Genomic DNA, 14,625 nt, shown 5'->3' with positions numbered 1-14,625 from the left:
CTGACCTGATTCGGAATTTCCTTGAAAACCTGAATGCAGACTTCGGAAAATGGAAAGAAACAGAATAAACGTTGTACATGCGTGCTCACATTGCCTGATAATGGTAATGTTTGTCAGGCTTATAAGATCACTTTTGGTAATTTATATTTAGATATTTAAAGAGTTTGAGTTAAAGAGTTTTCATCTGTGTTTGTATGGTTCTATTAAAATTAAAATTTTCGAATGTAGGTTCACAGAAAGTCTTTGTTAATTAAGACTTCATTTTTAATGCTATATAAACTAAAGGGAACATGTACCGAACGTTCCCTGCAGGTTATTTTTGGGTTTTATTGTTACTCTAAAAAATGTAACCTGCAGGGAACGTTCCGGGAACGTTAGCTGTTGGTCAGAAAAAAACTAACGTGAAGGGAACGTTACGGGAACGTTAGCTGTTGGTTAGAAAAAACTAACCTGCAGGGAACGTTCCGGGAACGTTAGCTGTTGGTTAGAAAAAAACTAACGTGCAGGGAACGTTCCGGGAACGTTAGGTGTTGGTTAGAAAAAACGAACCTGCAGGGAACGTTCCGGAAACGTTAGCTGTTGGTTAGAAAAAAACTAACGTGCAGGGAACGTTCCGGGAACGTTAGGTGTTGGTTAGAAAAAACGAACCTGCAGGGAACGTTCCGGAAACGTTAGCTGTTGGTTAGAAAAAAACTAACGTGCAGGGAACGTTCCGGAAACGTTAGCTGTTGGTTAGGAAAAATATAACCTACAGGGAACGTTCTTGAAACGTTCCCCTATGGTTCCCAACAAAAAAACCAAATGGGAACCATAGGGGAACGTTAGGGGAACGTTCTGTGTTTGCTGGGTTGTGTCATGAGCCTTCTCTGTGCCTCTTATATTTGAGGCTCCATACATTTCACTCGAGTTTTTAAACGGGTCTGAAAACGCCAATTGTGGGAGTCGTTATCTCATGACTGCACATTGTTTGCCTTGATGTCCGACTAATTATTGGTATTGTCAAACTAGTATTAGTGTCGAAGATAGTTTGTTTAACTAACAGCTTTTATACTGTGGTCGTCCATGGATATTACCTGATACAGACATTGATACACGAATCATAAAGTATTAATTCCTGAATTGTTTTTAGGCATTGTAGACAGACATGCGGTTGTAGCTTGCCGGTATTCGCCAATTTGTTGATGTGATATTGGTCCCGCCCCTACTGCGCTGTGATTGGATGGCCTAGTAAAAGGTGAAACACCCTCCTGCACTGTGATTGGATGGCCGAGTAAAAGGGGACATGGATGAGCACAATCACTCTGCATTAACACATCGCCCTCCGCTGGATGGACAACGAGCAGCAACAAACTATATTTTAGCAGTTTAGAATGCATACACTGCTGAATTCTACTGGATTTAATGGCTATGATTGGAATTTTATTGGTTGTAATGTAAACAAAAGTCTCTACTGGAATGTATTGGGTTCTGTTGACGAGACCATTAAATCATACTCAAATAATGTCCAAAACACACTACAAAAAGGTATTCAATAAACCTAATGGTTTCCAATGGAGTTTTATTGGACACCATTAGATTTTCTGTTTTTTTTCAGTAATGCATTACAATTCAAATACTGTAATATAACTAATTACTTAAGTAACTTGTCCAATAATGCCTCCATCAGTGTAAAATGATGGTGGTTGTACATCTAAATCAGAATATGACTTATGACTCAGGAAAGTTACACTGTAAACGTTTTTGCTGTAGTTATGGAGCTAGTTGCCAGTAACTTACTGTAGATTTATATTTATCTAATTTATTGAGAACCATTTGTCAAAAGAAAAATGAATATTAAACATTAGCAAGTCTTTATCTTTACAGATAAAAATAGGAAATAACAGCCTCATGCAAAGCATTCTGGGAACCAGAAATCGACATTTACATTTTTATATTTAGTCATTTAGCAGAAGTCTTACTCTGGGAACCAGAAATCCACATTTATATTTTTACATTTAGTAATTTTGCAGACGCTTATATAAGCAGAGAAACGTCGTAAACACAGTTCCAAGTAAGGAAGGAAGGAGGCGGGAACCAGCAAACATTAAACAACTTTTATTCAAATAAACAAACCACAAAACGAAAGTAGAATAGTCGTTCAATTCAAATGTATTTATATAGTGCTTTACACAATTCCACAGTGTAAAGGTAAAACATAGCACAGTGCATTGGGTTTATAGAACAAGCAAAATCATTCTAGTAAATAATAAATAAAAACATAAATGACTGTCTAAAATAAATAAATGACTATCTAAAAGCGAATGCTCACCCAGACCTGCCTGAAACGCCTTGTGTAACCACAGACCACCCAAATGTATACGCAACTAAGCATACCTGTCAGTGCAATTGCTTTGGACCCTGATGTTCCAAATATGGTAAGAGGCGTTACATTTCCATCACACGCTTGCAGTATTCAACCAATAACTACACACTGGTTAACCGTTCAATCATACTACGCCTCGCTTTTCAGAGAGGTGAGCTTTGTTAAAAATCTGTGCGTTTCAGAGCGGCAGGGCATAGAGGAGATACAAACATGCACAGTGTGGAAAATACATCCTTTTTTAACCTTAAATCGTGCATATACAGATTCAATTCAATATCAATAGGACTTATTGATAACATATATGAAATTATATATATATTTACCTATTAAGTTCACCTGTCACCAATCCTGTCGACCCTGTATACATTTATCAGTCCTGTGTCTCCGTTAAGTTTGCTGGTTCTTGCATTTATTTGTATTATCTTTGTAAACTTTATCATTTGCACCCAGCTCAAGCTCCCTGCAGCCCCATTCCAGCCATCACTCTGGCTTACATTTACATTTAGTCACATTGTCTGAAATTGAACCTTAAGAAACTGCTCCTGGCCTTGAGGCATGATTTTTTCACAATTAAACACTGGCTTATCTTATTTTCCACCATAAACCTATTCATTTTTACTACATTTAATCAACAACTTGAATGAGTGAATTAGAATGAGTGTACAAACTCAGACACCAGACAAGTGTCCTATAGAAAGGGCTTGCAGAAGCCATCTTCTGCCAAGAATCAGAAATTAATTTGTTGCTACTGTCAGTGGTGAATATCGACTGTACACTTGTTACTGCAGCAGTGCATCCTGGAATTAATTAAGGGCACTTTAATGTTCACTATTAGAAATGCAATGATTTGCATAATGTGTATAAGACCTCTTTGGGAGGTGCTTTTCCATTTTTGCATGTCTAGAGCACTGGTCACATGGTCTCAGTTGGTAGACTGTATGGTTTGTCTAGACAACTTTTGATGACACAAACAAAACTGGTTTAACACTGCACAAACGTTTGAACAAAAAACAACCAACAGAACATAAGATAGCATGTAAATGAAATGAAACTGTAAATGCCTCTGAACAAGTCTTTACATCTACACATATTGATAACAAAGCATACATACATGTGACATCATTACATCAGTAATAGCTAATGCATGTTTGGAGGATTTTATTCATAAATACTACTATTTTTGTAAACGTTTGTTTATTTTATGAAATCTTGCCAGGTAGTTGGAATATCCATTTGACACAAGCAATAAGGCACATAAAGGTTGCGTTAAATTTAGAAACCCTAAGGGTTTAAGTGATAAATTAACTAACTATAAACCCCTGTTTAGGGGGGGGGGGTTGTTGCTTAGGTAAATGCAATAGTCAGTCAAAAAACGTTTTATTAATATTTTGATATTAAATTTACTTTATTTTGTTATAATATACATTTTTATTATTTTAATATTTTATTCATATTATGTAACTGAAACCTCAGTATTTCCAGAAAGAACATGATGACAAACGCCATTTTAATCCAACCGAAACTTGCATGACGAGTTTTATCGCTATGAAGTTAAAACGCCGAGTGCGCCTCAAAACCTACTAAGCACTCTACCTAGACAGCATGTCTGAGCAACACAGATGCTCAGCTTTGATGTCTAACATGCACCCTAGGCAAATAGCACATTAAGTAATGAATGCCGCCTCTGTGACTCACCCTCCCCTGCACAGAAACAAACACATCGATACTAGTCTCACATTCACCGCCACACTTCAAAATACACCTCACGTCGACGTTACAACGAACGGATAAATGAATTCAATCTTACTGTGATGTGTTTCAGGTTGTTTTAAACTTAAGGGCTTTATTTTGAGTGTGTTATTTATAGGAAGTGCTCACCTGTAGAGTCACTCCCATTGCTGGGCGAATCTCCCCCGGAAATATTCTCACCTCACAGGTAAGCGACACAATCCGCGGAATTTCACGTGTTTCTTATTATAATACATTTATTTGTTTCTTTAACTTGTGCGTTTGAGTTTGGTCGAACGTTTGTTGGCTAGTTTTCATTAAAACGCTTTAGTTTTGTACTTTGTAATGTTCACTTAGTTGTTTTTGTTCCTGCACTTGCTTTGGGCGTGTTGCTGACTTCAGCTGTGAACTCCACAGCTGTTTTTCTTAAAATACACAATAATTTAGTTCACTTTTAAATTATTATTATTGATCCTTTATTATTTTGAAAACAGAAGGTGTGTTTGTACCAACACTGGTGGTGGTCTCTCAAACATGGACCCTATGGATGGAGGAATGCGTTACACTCCCGGTTCGTCGGTAAGTTTCATGTTAACTCTAATAACTGTTCTCAAGCCTGAATTATAGATAAAACCCAACATGTCTGTTTTCAAAGGCTTTAAAATTGTACTTTTGTTGTCACATTGTCTACGTTTCACATTGAGCTAACTTAACCAATGCTACACACACACACACACACACACTCTCTCTCTCTCTTTCTCTAATTTTTATGAAGACAATTTTTACACACAATTAAATACACGTGCAATAATTTCATTCATTAGACCACGAAGTCATATATTCAAGGTTGTCAAGAGTTTTCACGGTATTCGCATATCTTTTAGTATAAGTGAATAAGACATTAATAAGACATTCATGTTTATACATTTTATATCATATTTTATAGACTACATAGTATTCTTTGTGAGTTTCATCTCTATAAAATATTTCCTTATATCCACTATTCACAAGTATGTGAAAAAGTTGTGGGAAAACAATACATTGGTCATGTGGTTTGATGAACAACAACACAAGGCAGTTTTATCAGAAAGGCTTATAAGGTTAAATAAAAAAATGTATGTTTCCTGTTTTTCTCTTGACCTTGTTATTTGTTGGCTGTTTTACAACACATAGTCAGTAAACATGGCCCATGTGAGGTGTCAGCAGTATCACTCTTCTTCGGCTTTGTGTAATTATTATGACATCATTTCCTGTTTGTATGAGCTATTTTAGTTTTATTGTAGGTTTAGTAATATTTTGATTAGCTTTTTTGTATATTTTTAGTGTGTATGTTAATATTAGTTAACATTGCTACTTCGGTTTAATTTATTTCAGTTTAAGTTTTCATTTATTTCCATTTATTATTGTTTTCATTACCTCAGCCTAAACTTACATGTAAAATAAGGTTTAGTTATATATTTTATTTTAATTAACAGATAAGTTTTACTCCATTTAGTTTCATAAGTCTGTCTGACACATTATTCATTCTGCATGCGTAGGCAATATATTTTTTTGCTATTCGCCCGAATTTTTAGTTGAGGTCAATCTGCTTCGTAGTATATTAGCATGAATAGTATAATACTTCATTGCGGGTCCTGAGCATTGAATGTCATTTGCCATTTACAAGACCTCAAATGAGCTGCTTACAGTAGATTGTGTGTCTGTTAGTAATGTGTCGCTGGTGTTCGCATGGTTAATGTTAAAACAGTCTGGAAATAGGTTGTAAATGTATGACTATACTGATATGTGGAGAGCTGGGTGACCAGCTACTGATATTACATTGGTATTATGTTACACTGTTTATTAAAGGCTGATGAAAATGTACAGAATTTTCGAATTAATTACAAATATGTAAAAACAGAAAACATAAATCAATCTGACCCCAGGGAGTACAAACAGGTTGTTTTTGTCTGCCAAGTGGGTGAAATTATTGGTAGATGATGTCTGAAATATATAATGATTTTTGAGTATCATTCTTTCTGTGTTGGTCAGGATAAGGATTAAGGAAAATAAATAGCTGTTTGCTGTCTTTGTTAAAAAGTGAATTAATAGTCTTTGTAGGTTTTGTAGAAAAGAACAAAATCCTAGAAAGCTCAGTGTGACGCTTGAATGATTAGTGTCACAGCCTGTGCACCTGCATGCATTCCATAGTTCTGTTACAGCATGCTTACGACTTTACTATGAGATAACACCCCCACAAGTGAAACCTCTACAGAGGAATGACTTGGTTAGAACAATTTCCGTCATCTATGCCAACATACAGTCACAACTACCTGACACTTGCCGTGTTTTGTTTCCAACAGAACTTTTTCCTAGATTTAGTTGTAATGCAAACAAATATTAAAGTATTCTGGTTTCAAGACCAGACAATTACATTTTTCAATCATTATCCAGCATTTCAGTGTGTAGTATGTCAACTTAATTTTACTTTCCCACCATAAGATATTGACATACTGAACCTTTGGACAAACTAGTGACCTAGTAACCCATAGTAAATGTTTAATGACTTTCTTTCGGAAAATACGATATTTTAAAGAAAGTTTGTAACCGAACAGCACTGTTCTACTGTATGGAAACAAAACCTATGCAAGGCAATGGGGGCCAGTTAACTTTCTTCAAAATATCTCCTTTTGTGTTCTGGGTTAGAAAGAAAGTCTAACAGGCTTTGAAATGACAAGAGGGTGAGTAAATGATGACTGAACTTTCATTTTTGAGTGAACTATCCCCTTAACTCAACAACATTTAGTCAAATGATCACAGATCAGAACCACTGACATGTATTTTCCGAAGCATGACAAAAACTTGGAAGCGATCCAGCAGTCGTAAAAGAAACGTTTGTAGGTCAGTGTGTTACATAATGATTAATGTGTCAAATAAATGTGAATCATCTTTAGTCCAAGAGTCCTTTTATTTGGCCTTAATTGACCTCATTATTAGCTTTTATTTCAATTAAATCCTGAAAAACCTTCTGAAGTCATTAATGCTCATATATAATGAGTGATTGTGTGTAGAAAAAAAAAAGAGACACATTCTGATGATGACATGAAGCAACGTGTCCTTTCCTTGAGCATTCTGTTTGCTTATCCATATGAATTATGAAATTATGATTCCTTTTGATTTCAATTCAACATGAAAAAGAAATGAATACACGTTTTATTGTGCACAATACATCGGTACATGTTTTTGAAAGTTTTATCCTGTAAAAAATATATTCTTATCACTTGTGTCATGTCTGCTTTTGCTGGCATTTCTAAAATCTTAACAATAGTTTTAAAAAGTATTGCTGGAGAATGTCTTAAAGTTTACTACAGTAATAGGAACTCAAAACTTGTTTGTTCTATTACGAAATGCCCCCTTTTCACAATTCAAGACATTTGCGTTCTCGTTGAATATTCCATTTCAGTCCCAAATGCATAAAGTTAAGTGGGTTGCGAATGATGTTGACTTTAAAATAACACAGTGGGGCGTTTTGATGCTGTTCTTGTATAATCTGTGCTTAATCTGTCAAAAAGATCTGAAATTTGCCTGCATAATTTCGTTTTTCAAACAGAATCTGTTGAGCATATCTGATGTTATTTCCTTCTTCCAACCAACTGGTTGACTTTTGAAACGGTAGAATTTCATGAGATGAAAAAGCCACTTTGTTATTACTCTGCTTGTCAACGCGTGTTGCATTTGTATCCCTTCAGGACAGAGATTGGGACCAAGCCCTCACGTTCCTGCCTGCGTCAGACAATAAAAAACTAGAGAAGAAAAAGAACCCCGGGAAGGTGGGGATCATCGTAGGTCTGGTGATTCTGGCGGCTGTTTTGGCTTTGATCATAGGACTGTTGGTCTGGCATTTCCACTGTAAGTCAGAACTGCAATTCATTCATTTACTTTTAACTTGTCTAGCATAACACAGTGTTACAGTAGGTCTTGTGGTCTTTTTAGTACAGTAGTAGGCTATATGAGACCAGTTTTCTTTTATGGCACTTATGCTTTTCGTTGTCTTCATGTTGTTCCAATTGCTTTCATTGTTTCCCTCATCTGTAAGTCGCTTTGGATGAAAGGGTCTGCTTAATGACTAAATGTAAATGTAGTACAACATCACTCGTGACTGGGTTGATTTCATTTGTATCTTGATGTCTTTTGGTGTCCGTGATCTACAGACCGAAAGGATTTGAGGACACCAAAGATTTTCACCGGCTCCTTCAGGATAACCAATGAGCCTTTTGTGGACGCATTGGAAAACTCAGAGAGCCCGAATTTAAGAGCTTGGCAGCAAAAGTCAATGCTGAGGTGAGCAGAGATAATGCTCATAATGCTCATGCTCATCATTGGTTGCTCATAATGATGACAGAAAAATAATTTTAGATTTTTGTTGGTTTGTCTTAAGCTGGAAACAATGTATTCCGAGTCTTCAAAACTGACCAAATATTATGTTGGTTCCAACGTTCAAGCCTTCAGGTACGATTGCATACACAAGATCAAAGACAAACATAGTTTTGCATACAAAGGCATGTACACACCAATTTAAAATGGATGCAAAATTGTCTGCTGATTTCATAAAAGGTGCCATTAGATCTACATATCTCTCTCTCTCTCTCTCTGGGCAGTGAGGGCAGTGTAATAGCTTACTATGAGTCAGAGTTTAGTGTTCCAGAAGGAGAGGAAGGAGCGGTGGATCAGGCCATAAGCAGTTTGAGTGAAAAGTACAACAATAAACTTCTGGGTCGTTTAACGAAAAGTCCAGGGACCCTGCAGTTCGACACCGTGGTGGCCTCAGGTGTGATATACATCACAACATCCACAACACAGAGGGATGTGCAGCAATTAATCGCATCCAAAATAAAAGTTTTTGTGTACATTAAATATGTCTGTGTAAGGTGCGTTTTTAATTCTGTATTTATAAGCACATACAAGTATATAAATGAATAGAAATGTAGGAAATATTTACATTTATTTCTTTATAATTGAATTAAAATGATATATAAACATTTAATCATTTTTATATTTGATATAATTATATATGTTTGTGTTTGTCTTATAAATACATAAATACATAATGAATATGCACAGTACACAGACATATTACGTAAACACAAACGTTTGTTCTGGATGCGACTTATCATTAATCATTGTCTTGATTAATTTTAAATATTCAATGTTTTTTTTTTTTTACCCCACAAAAATACTGACTGACAGATTCATAACGTTTCTGTCGATTTTACCCTTAACAGCCCTCGACACACGTATGTTTTCAAAAGCCAGAAGTGAGTACGCCATCTATTTGTCTATTCTGTAATATTTTCTCCATACAAATTCTGATTCTTATACCTTGTATGCAACAATAAGTGTGTAAGATCTGTTTTGTATTTGTTTTCCAGCAACTGTAAAAGAGTCTATCCACCTCAAGGGTAATACTGAAGAGGTCATTACATCCCCAGGATTCCCTAACACCCCGTATCCCCCCAACACGGTAGCTAAGTGGAAGCTTCGTGGCGACCCGGGTTACGTCCTCAAGCTGGCTTTTGACAGCTTCAAACTGGAGTCAAATTGTGTGAATGATTTTGTGAGAGTGTATGATTCACTGGTCGCCGTGGACAAACATCTGATGGCAGAGTAAGAAGACACAGACTGCTTTATATTTCAACAACATGAACTTGTCTTTCATTGTGAACATAGTGCCATCTGTTGGATTTACAAATTACAATCTATTGATTTTATCCTCCCTCTCAAACAGGAAATGTGGCTTGTATTCCCCCAGCGAACCCTTAGTCTTCATCTCCTCCAGGAATGTCATGCTGCTCACCTTGGTGACCAATGATAAAGAGAATTTTCCTGGCTTCAGAGTGCGAGTCACTCAGATTAAGCGAGATAGCGAAGGTTAACATTCCTGGCTGACTGACATGAAAGATGCTCGAGGACAATTGATGGTATAGTAGGTTTTTTATATTTTCTTCCTCATCCGCAGAGCTCAGGTGTGGAGGTAAAATGACTGGAACCTCCGGAGCGTTCACATCACCAAACTATCCCAATTATTATTCCCCTAACACCACGTGTCAGTGGGACATCGAGGTGAGGCACATACACATATCCAGCTCTTCTGAATGTCAGTTCTGTATCGGGCAGATTTCAGTAACTCCATATTTGTTTAAAGGTTCCCGTTGGGAAATTCATCAAGCTGAAATTCTCAAAGTTCTTGGTGTCTACGGGGGTACAGGATTCTTGCCCAGGAGATTATTTACAGGTGGTTGGTAAGAGGTGAGTAGCTGTTAACTCTTTCAATATTAATAAACCAAACTTTCAAACTGTTAGTAACTACTCATTTCTATTGGAGGTGTGTGTTAGTGGTATAACTAGGGCAAATTGACATCAAATATTTTAGATATTGTCTAGTAATTCAGTTAACCAGCATGTTTTTTTACTTGATTTTTTGTGGCCGTTTTGTTTTTTAACCTTACAATGAATGTTGATGTTTGTTTGTTTGCAGGAGATTGTGTGGACAGGAGCCAGGTAACACCATGACCACCAGCGACAGTAACAAGATGACCGTTATGTTCTACTCTAATTCCTCACACGTAGATCGAGGATTTAGTGCCATGTATGAGGCCTTTGCGCCCGATGATCGTAAGTAAAGACTGACGTGACTCAGTTTTCAAAACCAGCTCATAAGTCAAATCATGGGTCAAGATGTAAAATAGAATTTCAGGAAACACTGGCATGCACGCTAGATCAAAATAAAGATAATAAATTCACACCTGAACACATGCGGCCATTGTCTGGGAAAACAGACTATTGCTGCCTGTTTTGACCTCATTTACTTTGTTAGTGCATATTACTAGTTTCTGGACTTATGTGCAAGCCAATTCTAAGAAAAATATTTTTATCAAAATCTGAAAGTCTACTTCATTTCAGGAATGGTGGACTTCTGATAAACCTTGGGCAGGGATAGTTCCCCCAAAAAATGTATTCATCATTTACTCACTCTCATGTCATTCCAAACCTTTATGACTTTCTGTTCTGCAGAACACAAAAATATATATTTTTTTAAATGTTGGTAACTGAGCAGTGACTGTACCCATTGACTTAAATAGTGACCAACATTCTTCAAAATATCTTTGTTTTTGTTGTGCAGATAAATTCTAAATGAAACGCCTACTTTTCTAAATCCATTCAGTTCAGAGTAGAAAACGCAAGCCACACCCTCTATTCTATTGATATTCTGTTTCACACAGAAATATGCTACAAGTGTAGACAATCGGGACCTTCGGGTCATGGGGACTTTTTGTTAGTGTAATAAATATGAACATGAGAAATTAAATTGTTTTGAATCTCTCAGCCTGTCCGGATAAGTTCAAGTGTAACAACAATCGCTGTGTCAATAAAACTTTCCTCTGCGATGGCTGGGACGATTGCAGAGACGGCAGCGACGAGAGAAACTGCAGTAAGCTTGCATTTAACAATTTTGCATTATTCACACACACAATTACACACCCACATGCAGTTGAATGCTCTTGTTTCAGAATGCTCCTCCAACATGATCCAATGCAAAAATGGCTTCTGTAAGCCCATGTTTTGGCAGTGTGACGGCATAGATGACTGTGGAGATAAAACAGATGAACTTAGTTGTGGTAAGACACACTTTTTTTGTGTTTTTTTGATGGCTTTCCCCAACACGGATACACAAGCAAACCAGTTACGTTGTCCTCTGACAGGATGTAAGGCTGGAGAGTTTAGATGTAATTCGGATCAGTGCATCTCAGAGAAGCTGAAGTGTGATGGCCGTCCCGACTGTGGCGATAAATCGGATGAGGAAGGCTGTGCAAGAGGTAACCAAACTTATGCTACATGATGTAACAGTCAAAAAATGTATTTCAATAAGCGCTGTTTGCACTGCTTTGTTCTCATTGTTTTCCAACATTACTCTTGAACAGACACGACCTGTACCGTGTCAACGTTTTCATGCGGCAATGGGAAATGTATCACCAAACAGAACCCCGAGTGTGACGGCCAAGACGACTGTGGCGATTTATCGGACGAGTCCAACTGCAGTGCGTATCATCAACTACAACATTATCTTACTGTTAACACAGACACCACCTAACCTTCTGCCCGTCTACTTTCTTTTACTTTATTCTCTTTTAGAATGTGGAAAGAAAGCTGTCAAGTCATCTCGTATTGTGGGTGGACAGGATGCAGTCGAGGGCGAGTTCCCATGGCTTGTCAGCCTTCACATTAAAAAGATGGGACACGTTTGTGGCGGGTCATTAATCAATGAACGCTGGCTTGTGACGGCTGCCCACTGTGTGCAGGACGACGGCAAATTTAAGTGTGTAGTCCTTAGTATGTTTTTTCTCTGAACAAAGGTATCTGTAATGGTCAATTTATTAATATCCGTTATATTTGTTCCAGTTAATTAGGGCCATTTGCAAAAGCAGATTTTTGGGTCAATGTATATCGCCTCTCAAGTGGATGAGAAGATGTTCACATCTGTATATCGGATCATTTTTCAGGTTTTCGCAACCGGGCTCATGGGAGGCGTATCTGGGTCTCCACACACAGAAAGTGAAACAGAGGGCAACATTAAGAGACATCAAACAAGTCCTTGCTCACAAGTCCTACAACTCCTACACCTATGACTATGACATTGCTGTTATGGAGCTGGAATCACCAGTGACGTACAGCGAAACCATTCGGCCCATCTGCCTGCCTTCTGCTGCTGAAGATTTCCCTGCTGGCTCTATTGTCAGCATCTCTGGCTGGGGTGCCACACGAGAAGGGGGTCAGTGATGGATTTGTAATTAAACTATAACGGAGACTAACACTTAGTTAGCTATTCAGGAGGGCCTTATGTAAATGCATGACTTAAGAACAGTCCATGTGCCTAAAATCAAATGGAAATCTATATTTTAAAATATAAGATGTAGAAGTTTATTTTTGGGACCTTGGGGAGATTTTGCATTGACAAGCACATTTTCACTTTTAGATACTCATGAGTGTAATCTTGAAAAGAAATCTATTTAATCTGTAATGCATGTATTTTTGGAATGAAAATCAAAAAAACAAAAGAGTTTAGATGCATTGTGAAAATAAGGATTCAAGGCAATACTGTGCAATACCCTATACCGTGCAAGTGTAATAATCCAAAAAAACTCTAAATACTGTGTGTGTGTTACAGGCTCTGGAGCAACTGTGTTGCAGAAAGCATCAGTTCGGATTATCAATGGCACGGTGTGTAATAAACTAATGAACAATCAGAAAACATCTCGAATGACGTGCGCTGGCCTTCTCGAAGGAGGAGTGGATGCTTGCCAGGTGTGTGAAACTTTTCAAACACAGTTAAACAGTGGCAGTGATTCTAACGATTGAGCACAAATACACACAGATAAGCAGCATTGTGCTTTTTTCTAAGTGCTTTTTTAAAAACAACTGCAACCGTGTTTTTCTTTTTTTAGGGTGACTCAGGCGGTCCAATGGTCTTATCCATAAATGACCGGATGTACTTGGCTGGAGTGGTGAGCTGGGGTGACGGTTGTGCCCGTAAAAACAAGCCGGGCCTTTACACGACTGTTCCAAAGTTCAGGGGCTGGATCAAAGAGATGACGGGAGTTTAATTTGTGGATTATGGTGGAGAAATTTAATGGACAATTTTGGCAATTCTGATGTGTTAATATTGATGTACACCAAACCCAGTTCTACCTTTAGGATTTAACATCATTATGGTGTGTGAACAGAAAGATTTGTCCAAAAACAGTTTTATATATTTGTATATTTTATAAGGAGCGGTTTGAGGGTTTTATTTTGTCTTAAAATGTGTAAATAAATGTCTTATTTTTTCCATTATAAAAATTGGTTGTTTTAGCAACCGCATTCTTTAAGTGAAGTTCACCTATGTGTTGTTTTAATGTGAATGAATTATTTTTGTTTTCTTAGGATCATGGGGTTTGTATTTCTGGCTCAAACTCGGTTAAAATCGAACAATTACAGTGCTTTTCTCATGTTGCTTTTTCTTGACGGTTGCAAAATGTATATCCTATGTGTTGTGACTTAAAATTAAGGTTTAGTCACCTGTAGAAATACTTGAAGGGTGTCTTGTGTGCATCGAAATATGTGTCTGTTAAATGTCTGAGTCTGTTTTCTACTGGGACTATTTTTAAATATTCTAAAGTGAATTTAGCAATCAAAGCATTGTATATATGCGATCATACACAATAATTTTTCACAAATAAAATGTTTCTGGTCAATGTTGTACAAAATGTGTAATATTGTCTAATTGCATTGTCATCCTGAAAGGGAATTGCTTGCAATGATGTGAGTCATGTGACCCTTTAAATAGAGGGTGTACATTGACTTCACTTTCCCACCTGCACTAGTGATGGGAAGTTCGGATCATTTTATTGACTCGGACCTTTGAGTCTCGTTCAGCAAAATGAACGAATCTTTTTTCGAGTCATATCGTTCCTTTCGTTCATTTTAATGAAAATGTTACATGTCACTTTCCTAACAAATTT

At 37.1% G+C, this 14,625-nt stretch overlaps 1 protein-coding gene across 1 annotated transcript; it reads left to right on the top strand.

Moving 5' to 3' along the window:
* The first annotated feature begins 4,064 nt into the window (after positions 1-4,064).
* Positions 4,065-14,364, top strand: st14a (ST14 transmembrane serine protease matriptase a). Its single transcript, XM_056766927.1, is given in 21 exon segments — positions 4,065-4,298; positions 4,585-4,669; positions 7,819-7,978; positions 8,281-8,370; positions 8,373-8,410; positions 8,508-8,578; positions 8,728-8,897; positions 9,352-9,384; positions 9,499-9,733; positions 9,855-9,997; positions 10,086-10,189; positions 10,272-10,375; positions 10,605-10,741; positions 11,454-11,558; positions 11,638-11,745; positions 11,830-11,943; positions 12,049-12,165; positions 12,260-12,443; positions 12,628-12,896; positions 13,293-13,429; positions 13,570-14,364. Coding segments are annotated over 20 exon segments (2,523 nt in total). The 5' UTR covers positions 4,065-4,298; positions 4,585-4,624; the 3' UTR covers positions 13,729-14,364.
* Positions 14,365-14,625: the final 261 nt, after the last annotated feature.

The sequence above is a fragment of the Triplophysa dalaica genome, chromosome 14 (assembly GCF_015846415.1).
Source record: "Triplophysa dalaica isolate WHDGS20190420 chromosome 14, ASM1584641v1, whole genome shotgun sequence".
Taxonomy (NCBI): domain Eukaryota; kingdom Metazoa; phylum Chordata; class Actinopteri; order Cypriniformes; family Nemacheilidae; genus Triplophysa; species Triplophysa dalaica.
This window is presented reverse-complemented; position numbering and strand designations above follow the sequence as displayed.